Source organism: Staurois parvus, unplaced genomic scaffold, assembly GCF_062004578.1.
Source record: "Staurois parvus isolate SC_StPar_1 unplaced genomic scaffold, SC_StPar_1.0 ptg001283l, whole genome shotgun sequence".
NCBI lineage: Eukaryota > Metazoa > Chordata > Amphibia > Anura > Ranidae > Staurois > Staurois parvus.
The window spans coordinates 870,662-891,358 of NW_028319079.1; the positions used below are offsets into that span (position 1 = coordinate 870,662).

Here is a 20,697-nt window from a genome sequence, read left to right on the forward strand (position 1 = left end):
CCAAATCATCTGAAGTTACCTTCAGGCCTGTAGTAGGAAACCGTCTGACCTTGCCTGTGCCAGATGGCATCTAGCCATCACGTAGAAACAACTGAGTATTGTCCATCATATTTTTTTATTTCTATTAGCATACAATTTTCAGGACAAGCTTTGGGGCATGTCCCCTTCTTCAGGGTCCAAGTGGTACTGGACATTAATCAGGTTTTTGGTTCTTTCTGTGTCCCCCACTTCCTGTCCAGCTGGCACAACGGTAGGTTAAAGCTGTCAGTAGTGGGGTCGGGCAGTACAGACCCCAAATCATTTGATGTTACCTTCAGGCCTGTAGTAGGAAACCGTCTGACTTTGCCTGTACCAGATGGCATCTAGCCATCACACAGAAACAATTGAATATTGTCCATGATACTTTTTTTATTTGCACTAATATACAAATTTCAATACAAGCTTTTGGGGCATGTCCCCTTCTTCAGGGTCCAAGCGGTACTGCTTGGACCCTGAAGAAGGGAACATACCCCGGAAGCTAGTCCTGAAAATTGTATGTTAGTGCAAATAAAAAAAGTATCACGGACAATACTCAATTATTTCTGTCGCAAGCGCAGTAATCCGGCTAGAATCATCTCAGGCAATGCAGTTCCCTCCAGCAACACTCATCCAAGAAGCAAACCCTCACACGTACTGGAAAAAGAAGAGAAAACCTCAACAGAAGCGTCATCCCCGGAGCACATGACCTGGCATGGTGATGTAAAGGCTATATATAGGGAGCGTTATCTTGCAGGAGCTCCTCTTTCCCTATTTCTTATCTCCCAGCGCTGACTCTGGGATGAATATCGTCTGACGTCAGTCATGTGAGATATGAAGAAGAGGGGTTGTACTATACACTGCTCTCCAGCAGGAATAGAATTGTCCCATTTATACAAAGAATCAGAGAGAACGATGGAAATCTCAAGTGTTGCATGCACTGCCTCCTCTCTGATACACTAGACTCCTCTCCTTATTGGAGGTTCACTTTAATACTTCTTAAAGCTGAATTGCAACCTTTCCTTTCAGTCTGATGCCAATATGAAATTTCCTTGATGGGTGGATGTCAATCTGGAGGAGTCGGTGTTCCTACAATGATTGCTTTTGAATGCAGACCACATTACATGCTGAGCCTCCATGATTAAAAGAACTGAAATCCAATGAAAGGGGAGGGCCGGGATGAGTCAGCCTGGGAAGGAAAAGGGATAGAATCTGTCAAACTCAATTTCTTTGTAGGCCGCATTAACATTATGATTGAACTCAAAGGGCCAGTTGTATCTGTAAGACTAGATGTCCAGAGCAGCCCACCCTTTACATCAAATGTCAAGAGCACACCACAGTCAGAATTCAAGAGCCCCCCACCCACCTTTACATCAGATGTCAACAGTCTTCCCACCATCAGAAGTCAAGAATCCCCCACCCTCCCTTACATCACAGTGCACCCCCCTTACCTTGTTCTGCTGCTGGGAAGAGCTAGGGGTAGAGCTGAGAAGCAGAAAGTGCAGGGTCTGGAGGAGGATCAGAGGAGGGCTGGAGTCAGCTAACGGAGTCTGCTGATTACTGAGACCAGGGGAGGCGGAGACGAGGGGTTGCTGTGGCTGTACAAAGAGGCACAGGATCTGTAGGAAGAGTTCTGTCCTCATCTCTCCTGCTGACTGCTGAGGCTGAGGAGGGGCAGAGACAAGCCTCTCCATGCCTGCATAGAGAAGTGCAGGATCTGGAGGAGGAATTCTGTTCTCTTCTCTGCTACAAACTGCTGAGACAATGAGGGGTCACCACAGCTGCAGGAAAGGTGCGAGACCCAAAAATGGCCTGGTGGGCTGTATTCGGCCCTCTGGCCTTGTATTTGACATGTGTCGGCTAGATGATGCTGGGTGTCCTCCAGTCCTGAAATGAGGTGCTGTCTGTGACATGCTGTAGCTTCTGATGCACACTATGAAAAGCTCACAGTGTGCAGTGAAATCCAAGTAAGCAATATTCAGAACAGGAGAGGAGCCTGTACAACCGTGCAAGACTGAAAAGAAGGCTGGAGTTCAGTTTTAAAAACAATCATACTGATAGGAAAATGAGGAGGCGTACACCACACAGATCAATCACGTCTGCTGGTAAGCTAGCAATGGCTTCAGCTACAGTCCCAACATCTTGACCAAAATGCCCTTCTGACATGTTTCACCCATGTTTTGCCCATGTTTCGAGCTTAGTTGTAGTTGTAACCTCTACGACTAAGCCTAATCAGGGTGAAACGCGTCAGTGGGGAATGGCCAAGGAGCAGGGACTGTAGGTTATCAGCGGATGTGGTAGATCTGTGTGGTGTACGCCTCCTCATTTTGCTATTTTGATTTTTCCATGGAGTGAGACGTTCTCCTGGAGCTGCTGGAACCCAAAGTGGGAGAACTAACAGAAGGATGAACAGGAGGTGTTTGAGCGGCACTATTTTTTTTTTCATGTAGTGTCCTACTGATGCTGCTAAATTTGATCTGGACATGTGACCTCTGGAAGGGGTGTCCAGAATCAAAATTTTCCTATGGCTGCCATACCAGCCACTGCCCAGACCTGTGATAATCACGCCGGAAGCAATAGCATTAAAGGTCCTATTAACATCTAGTCCAGACTTTTTCAACTGGGGTGCCTTCAGGCTTCTTCAGGGGTGCCTTCAGGCTTCTTCAGGGGTGCCTTGGGAAAATTCCCAAAAATTGTATACAAGCTAGCAGGTGGATCAATCCTGCCTTTTAGTACACACAGCCACAAGTTTTCATTGTGCACTTTTATGACCTTCTAGCTACCAACATCCTAACAACCAATGACATCATCAGTAAGGAGGACCCCGGATGCATACACAGCATCTTTGTTTGGCCCTCCCCTGCCCCCTCTCCGTCAGCACTGGGATCACATTAGCAGAATGAGGGAGAGAAAATGAGAGAGAAACATTGGAATACTAGTCAGTACCAGTGTGCAAAGGTGTATTTGCTTTGAAAGAATAAATCACCTCTAACGTTGGCTGTACTATTTGTGTAGAATCGTTTTTTACATTTTAGATTGGGGTGCCTTGAGATTGTGCAGAGTTTTAAAGGGTGCCTTCAGATTATTATTATTATACAGGATTTATGGCGCCAACAGTTTGCTCAGCGCTTTACAATTTAACGGGAGACAATACAGCAACAATACAGTTCAATACAAGAGGGATAGGAGGGCCCTGCTCCTTGGAGCTTACAATCTAGGAGGGAGGGGCTAGTGGTACAAAAGGTAGTAACTGTGGGGGATGGACTGATAGGAAGAGTAGAAGATTCCAGTATTAGCTGAGGGCAGGATAGGCTTCACTGAAGAGATAGGTTTTCAGAGATCGCCTAAAAGTGAGCATAGTAGGCGATAGTCTGATAAATTGGAGTAGAGAGTTCCAGAGGATGGGGGAAGCTCTAAAGAAGTCCTGGAGACGAGCATGGAAGGAGGAGACAAGGGAGCTAGAGAGTAGGAGGTCTTGCGAGGAGCGGAGAGTACGGTTTGGGTGGTATTTAGAGACAAGATCGTTCATGTAATTTGGGGCTGAGTTATAAATGGCTTTATATGTTATTGTTAGTGTTTTGAATTTTATCTGTTGGGCAATGGGAAGCCAGTGGAGGGATTGGCAGAGAGGGGTGGAGGACACTGAGTGGAGGCCAGTGGAGGGATTGGCAGAGAGGGGTGGAGGACACTGAGTGGAGGCCAGTGGAGGGATTGGCAGAGAGGGGTGGAGGACACTGAATGGGGGCCAGTGGAGGGATTGGCAGAGAGGGGTGGAGGACACTGAATGGGGGCCAGTGGAGGGATTGGCAGAGAGGGGTGGAGGACACTGAGTGGAGGCCAGTGGAGGGATTAGCAGAGAGGGGTGGAGGACACTGAGTGGAGGCCAGTGGAGGGATTGGCAGAGAGGGGTGGAGGACACTGAGTGGAGGCCAGTGGAGGGATTGGCAGAGAGGGGTGGAGGACACTGAGTGGAGGCCAGTGGAGGAATTGGCAGAGAGGGGTGGAGGATACTGAGTGGAGGCCAGTGGAGGGATTGGCAGAGAGGGGTGGAGGACACTTAGTGGAGGCCAGTGGAGGGATTGGCAGAGAGGGGTGGAGGACACTGAGTGGAGGCCAGTGGAGGGATTGGAAGAGAGGGGTGGCAGATACAGAACGGTTAGTAAGGTGGATGAGTATGGCAGCAGCATTCATGATAGACTGAAGAGGGGATAGCCTGCGATGAGGTAGGCCAATGAGGAGGGAGTTACAATAGTCAAGGCGAGATATAACAAGGGAGTGAATATGTTGCTTAGTGGTTTCCGAGATTATCCATAATTGTAAAGGGTGCCTTGACTGAAAAAAGGTTGAGAAACAATGATCTAGTCCATATACATTGTTATCACAAACCCTGATGAAGAAGCTGTTTTTGGAGGTCTGAAACACTTACCAAGTTTCGAACGAGGCCCTACTCATAGCATGCATGCTATGAGTAAGGCTTTGGTCGAAACCCGTTATCCTGTTACTGCTGTATCATGCTATGTAGCAAATAAAAAATTGTTCCAACGCATGTTACCAAGGTTGAATACTCAAAATCCCAACGCAGATAGATACTGAACCAGGAACTATGGCAGGCAAGGCTCACTGCTGATGTTCCCCAATCATGCAAATGGAAAAATGTTGACTATGTCCATGACTTTCCCCTTCTAAAACAAAGTGGAACAGTTTCCCAACACAGTTACATTTAAAGACATGCCATGAATGGTACCTGTCACAGTTGCTTGTGCTCCTATCCAAAGTATCAAGCCATCAAAAGGCTGGTGTTATAACTGATGTGCAACACCATGGCAACTGCAGATCAAACAGAGGCTAAGATGGCAGCTTCCTTGGCTGTAAAAGGCTACAGGGTTTAGTTCCGCTTTATATATTAATTTTAAGTGCAGTGACCCAAAGGTTCATTCGCAAGTTTAGAATTTTTAGACTTCTCTGGCTGCATGCTTGTTCCAGGTTCTTCACCTACTATGAAGTGTCAGGACTACAACCCCGAAGCCTTTTAAAAGCAAAGTCGGCAATGGCATTCTTCATGTTCCTCTAAGCCTAGGATTCCTATCCTGGTGCAGAGATCTCCGTAAACCACCAGAGGGGGGTGAAACACACACAGGATCCTAGGAGCTGACAGTTCATTTCCATCAACACCGTTCCATCACACCTGGCTGCCGTTGCTCATTTCTCCATAGTATAGGCAGAATTTGTACAGTTTTACCGACCTAAAGGTGTGTATTGGGAGGGAGACCGAGATTAAAATATGGGTTAGTTAGGGGCTGAAATGTAAAAGCCAACTCCAGCCACAAATGTAATGGGAGTTTGGAAGCGAATGTAAAAGGTTTGCAACCACTACAAGATATTTTTATTGCTGCTTCTTTCCCTGTTTGTAGTGGAAATTCTTCCTCTTCCTGTCTGTTTGAGTGTCAGACCAAACAGGAAGTAACAGAAAATCTCCACACTATCTGTCTACCTAATGAGCATCAGACAGAACAGAAAGTCAAGGAAAATCTCTCCATTCCTGTCAATTTGCAGAGTGACAGCAAGACAGGAACTAAAGGTACATTTCCCTACTTCCTCTCTATTTGATAAGTGTCAGACAGAACAGGAAGTAACGGAAAATCTCCCCGCTACCTGTCTACTTAATGAGCATCATACAAAACAGAAAATAAGGAAACATCCCTACATTTCCCACCTATTGGATAAGTGTCAGACAGAAAAGGAAGTAACGGACAATCTCTGCACTTCCTGTCTACCTAATGAGTGTCAGAGAGAACAGGAAGTAACAGAAAATCTCCCCACTACCTGTCTGCCTAATGAGCATCAGACAGAACAGGCAGTCAAGGAAAATCTCTCCATTTCCTGTCTATTTGCAAAGTGTCAGACAGGACAAAAACTAAAGGTACATTTCCCTACTTCCTCTCTATTTGATAAGTGTCAGACAGAACAGTAATTAATGGAAAATCTCCCCACTATGTGTCTACCTAATGAGCATCAGACAGAACAAAAAGTAATGGAAAATCTCCCCACTACCTGGCTACCTAATGAGCATCAGACAGAACAAAAAGTAATGGAAAATCTCCCCACTACCTGTCTGACTAATGAGCATCAGACAGAACAGGCAGTCAAGGAAAATCTCTCCATTTCCTGTCTATTTGCAAAGTGTCAGACAGGACAAAAACTAAAGGTACATTTCCCTACTTCCTCTCTATTTGATAAGTGTCAGACAGAACAGTAATTAATGGAAAATCTCCCCACTACCTGTCTACCTAATGAGCGTCAAACAGAACAGAAAAAAAGGAAAAATCCCTACGTTTCCCACCTATTGGATAAGTGTCAGACAGAACAGGAAGTAACCGACAATCTGCACTTCCTGTCTACCTAATGAGTGTGAGACAGAACAGGAAGTCAAGGAAAATCTCTCCACTTCCTTTCTATTTGTAGAGTGTCAGACAGGACAAGAACTAAAGGTACATTTCTATACTTCCTCTCTATTTTATAAGTGTCAGACATAACAGGAAGTAATTGAAAATCTCCCCATTACCTGTCTACCTAATGAGCATCAGACAGAACAGGAAGTAACGGAAAATCTCCCCACTACCTGTCTACCTAATGAGCATCAGACAGAACAGAAAATAAGGAAAAATCCCTACATTTCCCACCTATTGGATAAGTGTCAGACAAAACAGGAAGTAACGGAAAATCTCCCTGCTACCTGTCTACTTAATGAGCATGATACAAAACAGAAAATAAGGAAAAATCCCTACATTTCCCACCTATTGGATAAGTGTCAGAAAGAACAGGAAGTAACAGAAAATCTCCCCACTACCTGTCTGCCTAATGAGCGTCAGACAGAACAGGCAGTCAAGGAAAATCTTCCTGTCTATTTGCAAAGTGTCAGACAGGACAAAAACTAAAGGTACATTTCCCTACTTCCTCTCTATTTGATAAGTGTCAGACAGAACAGTAATTAATGGAAAATCTCTCCACTATGTGTCTACCTAATGATCATCAGACAGAACAAGAAGTAATGGAAAATCTCCCCACTACCTGCCTACCTAATGAGTGTCAGACAGAACTGGCAGTCAAGGAAAATCTCTCCACTTCCTGTCTATTTGCAAAGTGTCAGACAGGACAAAAACTAAAGGTACATTTCCCTACTTCCTCTCTATTTGATAAGTGTCAGACAGAACAGTAATTAATGGAAAATATCCCCACTATGTGTCTACCTAATGAGCGTCAAACAGAACAGAAAATAAGGAAAAATCCCTACCTTTCCCAAATATTGGATAAGTGTCAGACAGAACAGGAAGTATCAGACAATCTGCACTTCCTGTCTACCTAATGAGTGTCAGACAGAACAGGAAGTCAAGGAAAATCTCTCCACTTCCTTTCTATTTGCAGAGTGTCAGACAGGACAGGAACTAAAGGTACATTTCCTACTTTCTCTCTATTTTATAAGTGTCAGACAGAACAGGAAGTAATGGAAAATCTCCCCACTACCTGTCTACCTAATGAGCATCAGACAGAACAGGAAGTAACGGAAAATCTCCCCGCTACCTGTCTACCTAATAAACATCAGACAGAACAGAAAATAAGGAAAAATCACTACATTTCCCACCTATTGGATAAGTGTCAGACAGAACAGGAAGTAACGGACAATCTCTACACCACCTGTCTACCTAATGAGTGTCAGACAAAACAGAAATCTCCTCCTCCTGTCAAACACTACAGGAACTAAAGGCATATTTCCCTATTTCCTCTAAGTGTCTATAAGTGTCAGACAGAACAGGAAGTAAAGACATTTCTTCTCACATCCTGCCTATTGTATAAATGCCAAACAAAACATAAAATAAGGGAAAATCACCCCATTTTGGGGTTGGTCTACTAAAACTGGAGAGTGCAAAATCTGGCTCACTTGTGCATGGTAGCCAATCAGCTTCTAACTTTAGCTTGGTCAATTAAGCTTTGAAAAGAAATTCTGGAAGCTGATTGGTTTCTGTGCAGAGCTGCGCCAGATTTTGCACTCTCCAGTTTTAATAAATCAACCCTTTTCTGTCTATTTGATGAATATCAGACAGAACAGGAAGTTAAGAAATTCTCCCCACTTCCCATCTATTGGATGAATGTCAGATAGAAGAGGAAGTAAGAGAAAATCTCCCCCCTCCTGTCTGATGAATGTCAGATAAAAGAGGAAGTAAGATAAAATCTAACCACTCCTGTCTATTTCATAAATGTCAGAGGAGGAAGTAAAACAAAATCTCCCCACTCCTGTATATTTGATGAAAGTCAGATAGAAGAGGAAGTAAAACAAAATCTCCCCACTTCCTTCTATTTGATGAATGTCAGATAGAAGAGGACGTAAAACAAAATCTCCCCACTCCTGTTTATTTGATGAATGTCAGATAGAAGAGGAAGTAAGGCAAAATCTCCCCACTCCCTTCTATTTGATGAATGTCACATAGAAGAGGAAGTAAGACAAAATCTCCCCATTCCCGTTTATTTGATGAATGTCAGATAGAAGAGGAAGTAAGACAAAATCTCCCCACTCCCGTTTATTTGATGAATGTCAGATAGAAGAGAAAGTAAGACAAAATCTCCCCACTCCCGTTTATTTGATGAATGTCAGATAGAAGAGGAAGTAAGACAAAATCTCCCCACTTCCTTCTATTTGATGAATGTCAGATAGAAGAGGAAGTAAGACAAAATCTCCCCACTTCCGTTTATTTGATGAACAGATAGAAGAGGAAGTAAGGCAAAATCTCCCCGCTCCCATTTTTTGATGAATGTCAGATAGAAGAGGAAAAAAGACAAAATCTCCCCACTCTTAGCCCTGGTTCACACCAGGGTTTGAAATCATGCAATTTTATTTGAAGCCACACATCAGGTGCGACTTGGAAGTCATTTGTGTGACTTCATGCACAGATGTCTATACAAATCGCACCTGAAATCACAAAAAGCAGTGCAGGAACTACTTTCACAATCGGTGCGACTCCATCGGAGTCTCATTGATTTGAACTGTTCCATTACAGACAATAGGGTGGGACTTGTCATACGATTTGAAACTGTCAAATCGCATGACAAGTAGCACCAGTGTGAACCAGGGCTCAATCTATTTAATAAATGTCAGACAGAACAGGAAACAAAACAAAATCTCCCCACTCCCTTTCTCTTTGATGAATGTCAGACAAAACATTATTATTTATTTTTTTTTATTCCTTGCAAAAATATACATATTCTCTAGTAGAGCAGGGAAATGTTTGAGGGAGATTTTCCCATATTTTCTCTCCAGCTGATGCATATCAGACAGAACAGGAAGAGCAGAGAAATCTCCTCTATGGGGACGCAGGCAGCTTTGCAAACCAGATTAAGGTTTTAGCTCTTCCCCAATCTTGAAAAAAAAAATCAGGCTTCAAATCTTATATTTTTTTTGTCTTTTTGGGAATCCAGTAGATATTCTTCAGAGGATGGGATTTGGAAGGGGTAAGGGCAGTAAGGTCAGTTCTATGTGACTGTACAATAGAATCCTGCAGCATTGTATCTGGATGGACTGAGCCATACAAGGGTGATGTCAGGAGCAGCAAAGATGGAGGAGCTGTGAAGAGGGTCTTATCTGTCTTCAGTTCAAGAGCCCTGAGACTGAGCGTTAGAATTTTCTGAAGAGCATAATAATAGAACGAGCAGAAGCCATTCAAAGATAACAAAAGAACATTATTGTTTCCATAGTGAACACACCAATTCCAGAAAGATAATGAGCTTTTTCTGAACCACCGTCTATACATTTACTATGTTTGTGTGCATGTATGAAACACCGGAGAGACAGTCATGTCTACTGAGAGGTCTTGTCAGTAAAAGGAAATTACAGTGATCTCAGGATATTTTTATTCTTCTAAATATATGATAATCTAAACCAGTGGTCTCCAAACTGCGGCCCGGGGGCCAGATGTGGCCCTATGCTTGCTTTTATTCGGCCCTTGGGGCATTATTCCCCCCATTGGCAGCAACAGGGAGGCATAGTTCCTACCACTGACACCTCACAATGGGGCACTACTCCTCTCCCTGACACCAACTATGGCACACTATTCCTTCCATTGGTACCAATGATGGGTCACTGTTATTCCCAATGACCCCAATGATGGGACACTATTCCTCCCATTGATACCAACAATGGGGTCCTATTCCTCCCACTGATACCAATGATAGGGCACTATTCCTCCCACTGATACCAATGATAGGGCACTATTCCTCCCACTGACACCAATGATAGGGCACTATTCCTCCCACTGATACCAATGATGGGGCCCTATTCCTCCCACTGACACCAATGATGGGGCACTATTCCTCCCACTGATACCAATGATGGGGCCCTATTCCTCCCACTGATACCATTGATAGGGCACTATTCCTCCCACTGACACTAATGATGGGGCTTTATTCCTCCCATTGACACTAATGATGGGGCATTATTCCTCCCAATGATGGGGCCCTATTCCTCCCACTGACAGCAATGATGGGGCACTATTCCTCCCACTGACACCAATGATGGGGCACTATTCCTCCCACTGACACTAATGATAGGGCCCTATTCCTCCCACTGATATCAATGATAGGGCACTATTCTTCCCACTAACACTAATGATAGGGCACTATTCCTCCCACTGACACTAATGATGGGCCCTATTCCTCCCATTGACACTAATGATGGGGCACTATTCCTCCCAATGATGGGGCCCTATTCCTTCCACTGATACCAATGATGGGGCACTATTCCTCCCACTGACACCAATGATGGGGACCTATTCCTCCCATTGACACCAATGATTGGGGCCCTATTCCTCCCATTGACACCAATGATGGAGCCCTATTCCTCCCACTGACACCATTGATGAGGCCCTATTCCTCCCACTAACACAAATGATGGGGCACTATTCCTCCCACTGATACCAATGATGGGGCACTATTCCTCCCACTGACACCAATGATGGGGCACTATTCCTCCCACTGATACCAATGATAGGGCACTATTCTTCCCACTAACACTAATGATAGGGCACTATTCCTCCCACTAACACTAATGATAGGGCCCTATTCCTCCCATTGACACTAATGATGGGGCACTATTCCTCCCAATGATGGGGCCCTATTCCTCCCACTGATACCAATGATGGGGCACTATTCCTCCCACTGACACTAATGATGGGCCCTATTCCTCCCACTAACACTAATGATAGGGCCCTATTCCTCCCATTGACACTAATGATGGGGCACTATTCCTCCCAATGATGGGGCCCTATTCCTCCCACTGATACCAATGATGGGGCACTATTTCTCCCACTGACACCAATGATGGGGCCCTATTCCTCCCATTGACACCAATGATTGGGGCCCTATTCCTCCCATTGACACCAATGATTGGGGCCCTATTCCTCCCATTGACACCAATGATGGAACCCTATTCCTCCCACTAACACAAATGATGGGGCACCATTCCTTCCATTGATACCAGTGATAGGGCACTATTACACGCCTAATACCAATGGTGGGACATTGTTTAATCCCTCTGACACCAGGACATTTTCTTCTCCCACTGGTCACAGTCCTGCCCCTCTAAAGGTTGATGGACAATAAACTGGCCATTTGCTTAGAACGTTTGGAGACCCCCTGATGTAAACAAGTACCAATTTAAAAAAATGTTCCTTCTCTTCTCTACCTCCTTCATTTGTGTCTCACACGCTCCCCCTTCCAGACACTGCAGCTCACAGTGGGAGGTTTCAGCAGCAGAGGCAGTGCTGTCAATCCAGGAAGCAGTGGGCGGGACTAGGTGTGGCAAGGTGCTGATTGACAAGCTACAGTCTTATGAATTAGCAATGACAATACTGATAGCCACACCCCCTGGAACATCTCATCCCACTGTAGTGCAAGCAGACACCGCCTACATGAGATACATACATACGTAAGGATCTAAAATGGTAAGAGATTAAATTAGAACTGCATTGCATTTGAGCACCACAAACCCAAAATGCTATTTAATTAATTGTTAATATTCAAAGCCAACTCCCCCATCCATCCATGTCTCCATGCTTTATTTTGCTGAGAAATCATTTTGAAAAACACCCCCGAGCATTTCTAGCTGTGGCCATCTTGAGTAAGGGCAAATGATTCATGTAGCATTTACTTCCTGGAATCCATCTACCCTTAGCTCAGGCATTGGCTGAGCTGAGAACCCTCCCTCCTCTCCTGAAGACTCATTGGATGTATGACATTGTTTGCCTAGGCATGGAAATCTGGAAGTAACTGATGAAATATATAAAACAATTTAAAACAAATAAATATGATATCCTTTATTGTCCATTTACTGATAGCAGCATAAGGATTAAAAATAGTCCATGTTGACTGAGAGAGTGAAGTTCTGCTTTAAGTAAAACTCGCTAACTAGTCACAATCGACATGTTTTTAACAAACGGTAACAAAAAGTGTTAAAAGAAGCCCATACATCGGTAGCTACAGGCACTGTGGAGTAATTAATCCTCAAAGTTCACAATAGAAGCAGTAAAGTCATTGGAGACCAGTGTAAGCGCCCCACTCTCTCCTCTTCTCCTTTGCCCCTGCATTACATTAAAGATTAGAGGGCTGGCAGGCTGCTAACTCAAACTATTCCTGCAGGCTTGAGGATGAATAATGCCACAGTGCCTGTAGCTACAGAGGTCAGTGTGAGCTGTTTAAAAGTTTATTTACTGCTTGATACGAATAAGTACACATTTGAATGTCCAGTGATGTCATCGGTCTCTAGTGAATGGATAGGCTGCATTCACAGTGATGTCATCGGTCTCTAGTGAATGGATAGGCTGCATTCTCAGTGATGTCACCGCTCTCTAGTAAATGGATAGGCTGCATTCTCAGTTATGTCACTGCTCTCTAGTGAATGGACAGGCTGCATTCTCTGTGATGTCACCGCTGTCTAGTGAATGGATAGGCTGCATTCTCTGTGATGTCACCGCTCTCTAGTGAATGGATAGGCTGCATTCTCAATGATGTCACCGCTCTCTAGTGAATGGATAGGCTGCATTCTCAATGATGTCACCGCTCTCTAGTGAATGGATAGGTTGCAATCTCAGTGATGTCACCACTCTCTAGTGAATGGATAGGCTGCATTCTCAGTGATGTCACCGCTCTCTAGTGAATGGATAGGCTGCATTCTCAGTGATGTCACCGCTCTCTAGTGAATGGATAGGCTGCATTCTCAGTGATGTCACCACTCTAGTGACTGGACAGACTGCATTCTCAGTGATGTCACCGCTCTCTAGTGAATGGATAGGCTGCATTCTCAGTGATGTCACCGCTCTCTAGTGAATGGATAGGCTGCATTCTCAGTGATGTCACCGATCTCTAGTGAATGGATAGGCTGCATTCTCAGTGATGTCATCGCTCTCTAGTGAATGGATAGGTTGCAATCTCAGTGATGTCACCGCTCTCTAGTGATAGGATAGGCTGCATTCTCAGTGATGTCACCGCTCTCTAGTGAATGGATAGGCTGCATCCTCAGTGATGCCACCGCTCTCTGGTGAATGGATAGGCTGCATTCTCAATGATGTCACCGCTCTCTATTGAATGGATAGGCTGCATTCTCAGTGATGTCACTGCTCTGTAGTGAATGGATAGGTTGCATCCTCAGTGATGTCACAGCTCTCTAGTGAACGGATAGGCTGCATCCTCAGTGATGTCACCGCTCTCTAGTGAACGGATAGGCTGCATCCTCAGTGATGTCACCGCTCTCTAGTGAACGGATAGGCTGCATCCTCAGTGATGTCACCGCTCTGTAGTGAATGGATAGGCTGCATTCTCAGTGATGTCACTGCTCTGTAGTGAATGGATAGGCTGCATTCTCAGTGATGTCACTGCTCTGTAGTGAATGGATAGGCTGCATTCTCAGTGATGTCACCGCTCTGTAGTGAATGGATAGGCTGCATTCTCAGTGATGTCACCGCTCTGTAGTGAATGGATAGGCTGCATCCAGCATTTACAGTATGTAGATGTATTGTGGAATTCATACTGTTGCAGTAGTGGGTTGGGTAGGACATAGTTTACTGCAATATTATCTCTGACACATTCTGATGTGCGTTGTGTCGTTATGTGCCACGTGGTCCTCTGTGTTCCAGCCAGAGATAAAAGGCTGAGATGTTTTGATCAGTCAGCGTCCTTCTCCCATCTGTGCGAGGAAATCATTATTCATCGAAAAGCTACAATTGGAGAAAAGTTTTCCCGCTGTCACTGCCACATTCACAAAGCCCAGCCATTGACTGACAGCACTGTATGTCAAATGATGTAAAGAAGGAGCTACCTGGGAGGAAGCATAAGAAGGGATGGCATGCAGGAGGTGCCTGACTACCTGGAAAATGCATGCAGAAACACCCAAAATACACCACTGAATGCACAGGGCAGCCAAGTGTAAAAGAAACCAGAATTTCAACTGTAAAAGCATTAACCAGCCCCAGGCCCAGCCATTAGCTTTGCAGTTTTCCACTTTTTGCAATCAGTGGGCGCAGGGGCGGACTGACAACTCATGGGGCCCCCGGGCAATAGGGGATCATGGGGCCCCTGTGTCTTTGCCCAAACTCAAAAAAGCCTATGAAAAAGGTACCAGGGGCATCTCATGGGGCCCTCTACTGACCCCGGGCCCTCGGGCAGTGCCCGAGTTTCCATATGGTCAGTCCGCCCCTGAGTGGGCGCATTTCCTTCTAGCCTACCTACCAGTGATGATAAAATACTATGACATGAAAAGTGGAAAAATCAAAAAAGACACTGCAGCAGCGAGTTGCAATAAGACATCATTACATGCAGCCTGTTCATTCTGAGTTTATCTCTATATCAGGAGAATGCATTATATTTTGTGGTAAAAAGCCATTAAAATTATTTGCCAGGACACACATCCACATCATATGTACAGACATACACACACAGCTATTATAAAATTTAAACTAGGGATGCACGGACATTTTGGTGGCCAAAAACACAACTTTCGGCCGTTGGCCGAAATAAAAAAAAGCACCTATACAGGTGCCGAGAAAACCCCGCCCCGAGCCGCCGCCATCCCTTGCCGCTGCCCAATCGCCATCCGCTGCTGCCACCAGCCACCGCTCGGTAGTTCTCAGCCTTACTTGAGAAACCATCGATCTCAGCGCTGGGCATAGAGATGAGTGAAGGAAAGATGGCCTCCACACATCTCTATGCGCTTGGAGGACCGGAGCGATGTCACTTCCTGTTCCAGTCTTTTTTTTCTTTTTTTTTAAGCACTAGATGAATGCTTTTTTTTTTATCCAAAGCTTCACATTGTAGAGGAGAGATGTGGGGTCTTATTGACCCCATATGTCTCCATAAAGAGGACCTGTCACTAATTATTTCTATCACAGGGGATGCATGCATTTCTTGTGATAAGAATAAAACTGATTAAACATTTTTTTAAAGGAACAGTGCAAAAAAAAAAAAATTACATACATTTTTTTAAAAAAAGTTTAAAGTGCCCCCATGCTCACACGTAGTGGTGAACGCATACGTAGGCCACGCCCACATATGTAAATGGTGTTCAAACCACACATGTGAAGTATCACCACGAACGTCGGAGCAAGAACAATAATTCTCGCACTAGACCTCCTCTGTAACTTTACACTGCTAACCTGTAGAAATGTTTAAAGCATCACCCATGGAGATTTTTAAGCACTGCAATTTCACACCATTCCAGGAGCGTGCACAATTTTAAAGCGTGACATGTTGGGTATCTATTTACTCGCCGTAACATTCTATTTCATATTTTACATAGAAATTGGGGTATATATTGTTTTTTTTTTCTCAAAGTGCATTTTTTCCAAAAAATATATATTCATTTTTAAAAACTGCGCATTTCGGTTTTCGGCCAAGTGTATTTCGAATTTTCGGTTTCGGCACCAGAATTTATAACCACTAATTTAAATGAACCGCGCATCAATATTTAACATATAATAATGTGCATGTATACCAAACAATAGCATACAGCATAAATTGCCTTTAACAAAGTCCCAAATAGTGCACCGAGTGCTTGTGCTCCACTTAATTGAAATGCTTCATTTCTTCAGTTAAATCAAAGCGCTCCACTGTGCTCAACAAGCTGCCCCACATGGACTAAAACTCACCCTTAGCCAATGACCATCTATTTCTAGAGTGGTCCAAAACCCCCCCAATGGAACAGTTGTCTCTGGATCTCCGCAAGTACTAGGAGAGGCATGTCACCAAAAAACAAAGAGGATATCCCATAGTGTAAAACCGCATGGTGCTTTATTGAGGGGTAAATGTAAAAAAATCTCACAAATAAAGTGCCTGTGCCCGGCACCTGGTGTACTCAGCCTTATTGTTCCTATTGCATAGAACTGAGGACGATCTTTGATCGAAATGCGTTGAGGTTTGATGACGCAACTTCTGCCGATGTTATATCTGCCCTATGGAACGTACGCTGCTCTGAGGAGCGTTTTAGTACCCATAGCCCTTCTGCACATGCTCAGTTTAGTGTGTATTGCTAGAGAGGTGTTTTTTTTTTTCTTGGGAGAGTGCATGTGATCAGCACAGGGCCAATCAGCACTGTCTGACAGAGGTCAGGGGTTTTGCATCCTCCTAGAGCAGAATGAAAACTCCTGCTACAAGCTTTAACCAGTGCTCTGCTGGACACTGATAGAAGTCACAAAACTGTTCTAACTTCTGATGAGAAAAGGTATTTAGCAGTTAATATTTACTAAAATAATTGCATTTCCATGTTCTATGTACTGTTGGAGACCAGATATAGTGAATGCAGGGTACAGGGAGACCAGATATGGTGAATGCAGGGTCCGGGGAGACCAGATATAGTGAATGCAGGGTCCGGGGAGACCAGAAATACTGAGTGCAGGGTCCGGGGAGACCAGATATAGTGAATGCAGGGTCCGCGGAGACCAGATATAGTGAATGCAGGGTACAAGGAGACCAGATATAGTGAATGCAGGGCCACGGAGACCAGATATAGTGAATGCAAGGTCCAGGGAGACCAGATATAGTGAATGCAGGGTCCAGGGAGACCAGATATAGTGAATGCAGGGCCACGGAGACCAGATATAGTGAATGCAGGGTCCAGGGAGACCAGATATAGTGAATTCAGGGTCCGAGAAGACCAGATATAGTGAATGCAGGGTCCAGAGAGGCCAGGTATAGCGAATGCAGGGTTGGGGGAGACCAGATATAGTGAATGCAGGGTCCTGGGAGACCAGATATAGGGAATGCAGGGTCCGGGGAGACCAGATATAGTGAATGCAGGGTCCAGAGAGGCCAGATATAGCGAATGCAGGGTTGGGGGAGACCAGATATAGTGAATGCAGGGTTCGGGGAGACCAGATATAGCAAATGCAGGGTTCGGGGAGACCAGATATAGTGAATGCAGGGTCCTCGGAGACCAGATATAGTGAATGCAGGGTCCGGAGAGGCCAGATATAGTGAATGCAGGGTCCGGGGAGACCAGATATAGTGAATGCAGGGTCCTGGGAGACCATATATAGTGAATGCAGGGCCGGGGAGACCAGATATAGTGAATGCAGGGTCCGGGGAGACCAGATATAGTGAATGCAGGGTCCTGGGAGACCAGATATAGTGAATGCAGGGTCCTGGGAGACCAAATATAGTGAATGCAGGGTCCGGGGAGACCAGATATAGTGAATGCAGGGTCCGGGGAGACCAGATATAGTGAATGCAGGGTCCTGGGAAACCAGATATAGTGAATGCTGGGTCCGGGGAGACCAGATATAGTGAATGCAGGGTCCGGGGAGACCAGATATAGTGAATGCAGGGTCCGGGGAGACCAGATATAGTGAATGCAGGGTCCGGGGAGACCAGATATAGTGAATGCAGGGTCCGGGGAGACCAGATATAGTGAATGCAGGGTCCGGGGAGACCAGATATAGTGAATGCAGGGTCCGGGATTTAGTAACACTTTAAGGAGAATGCATTATATGTTGTGGGAAAAAAGCCATTAAACTTTATTTGCCGGACTCTTACCTTAGGAGCCATGTGTACAGACATACACACACAGGAAAAAGCTATTGTTCATCAGATGAGATGTGCATGGTGCTGAGATCTAAATTGTAAAAAGCATTTTACAAAAACAAACTCCAAATTACACACTTCTAGTTGAACTCCGGGAAAAGCAAATATTCTCTAAAAACATTGGTCATGTATATTCTTCCTTGAATCCTGGTGTACTTTGTGTTTTTCTTCCAGATCTGTGCAGTAATCCAGTGTGAGACTTCCTGTAATAAAAACCACCCACTGTTGCTCTCTCTCCTTGTGCAGAGTGACTGGTCTTGTCTCCGCCCCTTCTGTAGTTTACTGCAAGTAGCCTGTAGTGGGTGGAACTTGCTAGGTCCCTCCCACAGCTCTGCTTTCTGCTCAGACTATGGTGGTGTCACTGCTCGTTTTACAAGGTGATATCTGGGTTTGCAAAGAAATCTGGTGCACACAGATTAGATTTAAAACCTCTGTAGCTGTTGGGGAATATATTTAAATGAGAGTTCAGCTTCAGCTAATGGCTACAAAAAATAATCATTTTTTTTTTAAGGGTTTACGTTAAATTTTGCCTTGCATTGGAATTAGTGACATGACTTAACTGAAAAGTATCTTTCTGCCTTACAAAGGATAGCCGGGGGGCCCTTTCATGTTGTCATACATAGCAATCCATTTAACTCCACTTTGAGTTAATGTACCAAATTCTTTGCCTAAATGAGGTTTGAATATTTCTGCATTAATCTCCAGTTTTTGTCTGATTCCAGAATGGGTTTTTGTCTGCTTGGTCATACTCGGCATTTTTCTCTTCTTCGCTATGGTGGGATTATGCTGGTGCCAGTGCTGCCCGCACAGCTGCTGCTGTTATGTGAGGTGCCCTTGCTGCCCGGAGACCTGCTGCTGCCCTCGAGCCTGTAAGTATCACCATTCATTCCTTCATACAGGTGTTTAATGGCTTGAAGTGAACCTTTAGTCTCAGTTTATTTGGTGAAAGTCCTTAGAGTAGGCATCCCCTGTCTTCTTTCAGATCATATTAGAACACGGGGTGTTTTGGGAGTGGACGTCAACTGAGAATGCCCAGAGTTTGTATTTAAAGCAACTTTGTTGATGCCTTTTCGGTTATCTATTCAGCTCCCCAAAAACATGCATGGATAAAGGAAAGGACAGTGTGATCTCAGGTTTGCTTACATATACGATATATATATATATATATATATATATATATATATATATATATATATATATGTTATATTGACAAAAGTATTGGGCCAGCCCTCCAAATCTTTGGATTCAGGTGTTCCAATCACCTCCACATCCACATGTATAAAATCCATCACCTAGGCATGCAGAGTACTTCTATAAACATTTGTGAAAGAATGCGTCGCTCTCAGGAGCTCAGTGACTCCAAGCGTGGTCCCGTGATAGGTTGCCACCTGTGCAATAAGTCCATCCGTGACATTTCCTGGCTACAAACATTCCACATTCAACTGTTAGTGGGATTATAACAAAGTGGAAGCAACTGAGAACAACAGCAGCTCAGCCACGAAGTGGTAGGCCATGTAAAATGACAGAGCGGGGTCAGGGCATGCAGAAGTGCACAGTGTCAGATGTCTCCAAGAGTCAATACCTAAAGACCTCCAAATTTGGTATGGCCTTCAGATTAGCACAACATGCTTAGGGTCATTGTTATCCTGGAAAGTCCCATGAGCAGCTTTCTCAGGTAATTGACGAGCACATACCCGGCCATCCACATGATGTAAAAGAAAATGTGATTCATCAGACCAGGCCACCTTCTTCCATTGCTCCGTGGTCCAAATCTGATGCTCAACCGCCCATTGTAGGTACCTTTTGGCTGTGGACATGGGTCAGCATAGGCACCCTGACAGGTCTGCTCCATACACAACAAACTGCGATGCCCATTTTTTCTGCACACCAACTTTAGGGACATGTTCACTAGCTGCCTAATATATCTAAACGACTTTCAGATGCCATTATATCAACATAATCAGTATTATTCACCTAACTTGTCAGTGGGGTTATGGCTGGTCAGTGTAGATTTTAGGGAAGGGCATAGATGGTGTAGTAACATAAAGGTTCAGTTACCATTTGATATTTTTATACGCTCAAGTCCAACATATGATAAAAGATTGTTTACAGAGCTTACTGTATATTGCCTGTCATTAACGTTCACTGTCTACATCCACGTGGCCTTTACAAGGGGTGGCCACAGTGTGTCACCTGCCATGCATTCACCTGATGCTAAATCCTAAATAGGTTGAATAGTGAATTAAATTGAATATAGTTGGTTTTTCAGTTTAGAAGACATCAATGGGTTAATTTATTAAAGCTGAAGTTTAATCTGTCTAAATTTTGCCTTCCCTGGTCCAGGAGAGGAGCCTGTACAACTGTACAAGACTGAAAGGAAGGCTGAAGTTCATCTTTAAAGGGGTAGAGACAAAAAAAACACAAATTTCAGAATGACTAGTAGATCCAGAGATATGGCAACTGAAGTTATATGCAAATCTCAGCTTCCACTGACTTCTTAAGCATTCCATTTGGTTCTGTAACAAAAAACCCCACAAATGTCAGAATGACTAGTAGATCCAGAGATATGGC

At 44.4% G+C, this 20,697-nt stretch overlaps 1 protein-coding gene across 3 annotated transcripts in view; it reads left to right on the forward strand.

The window, feature by feature from the left end:
- Nucleotides 1-20,697, forward strand: part of ILDR2 (immunoglobulin like domain containing receptor 2) — a 492,420-nt gene that overhangs the window by 447,575 nt on the left and 24,148 nt on the right. For all 3 annotated transcript variants that reach the window (XM_089660826.1, XM_089660825.1, XM_089660827.1), the window contains exon 5: nucleotides 18,849-18,995. In XM_089660826.1, the coding sequence (XP_089516952.1) occupies nucleotides 18,849-18,995 (147 nt within the window). The remainder of the gene's footprint in view (nucleotides 1-18,848; nucleotides 18,996-20,697) is intronic.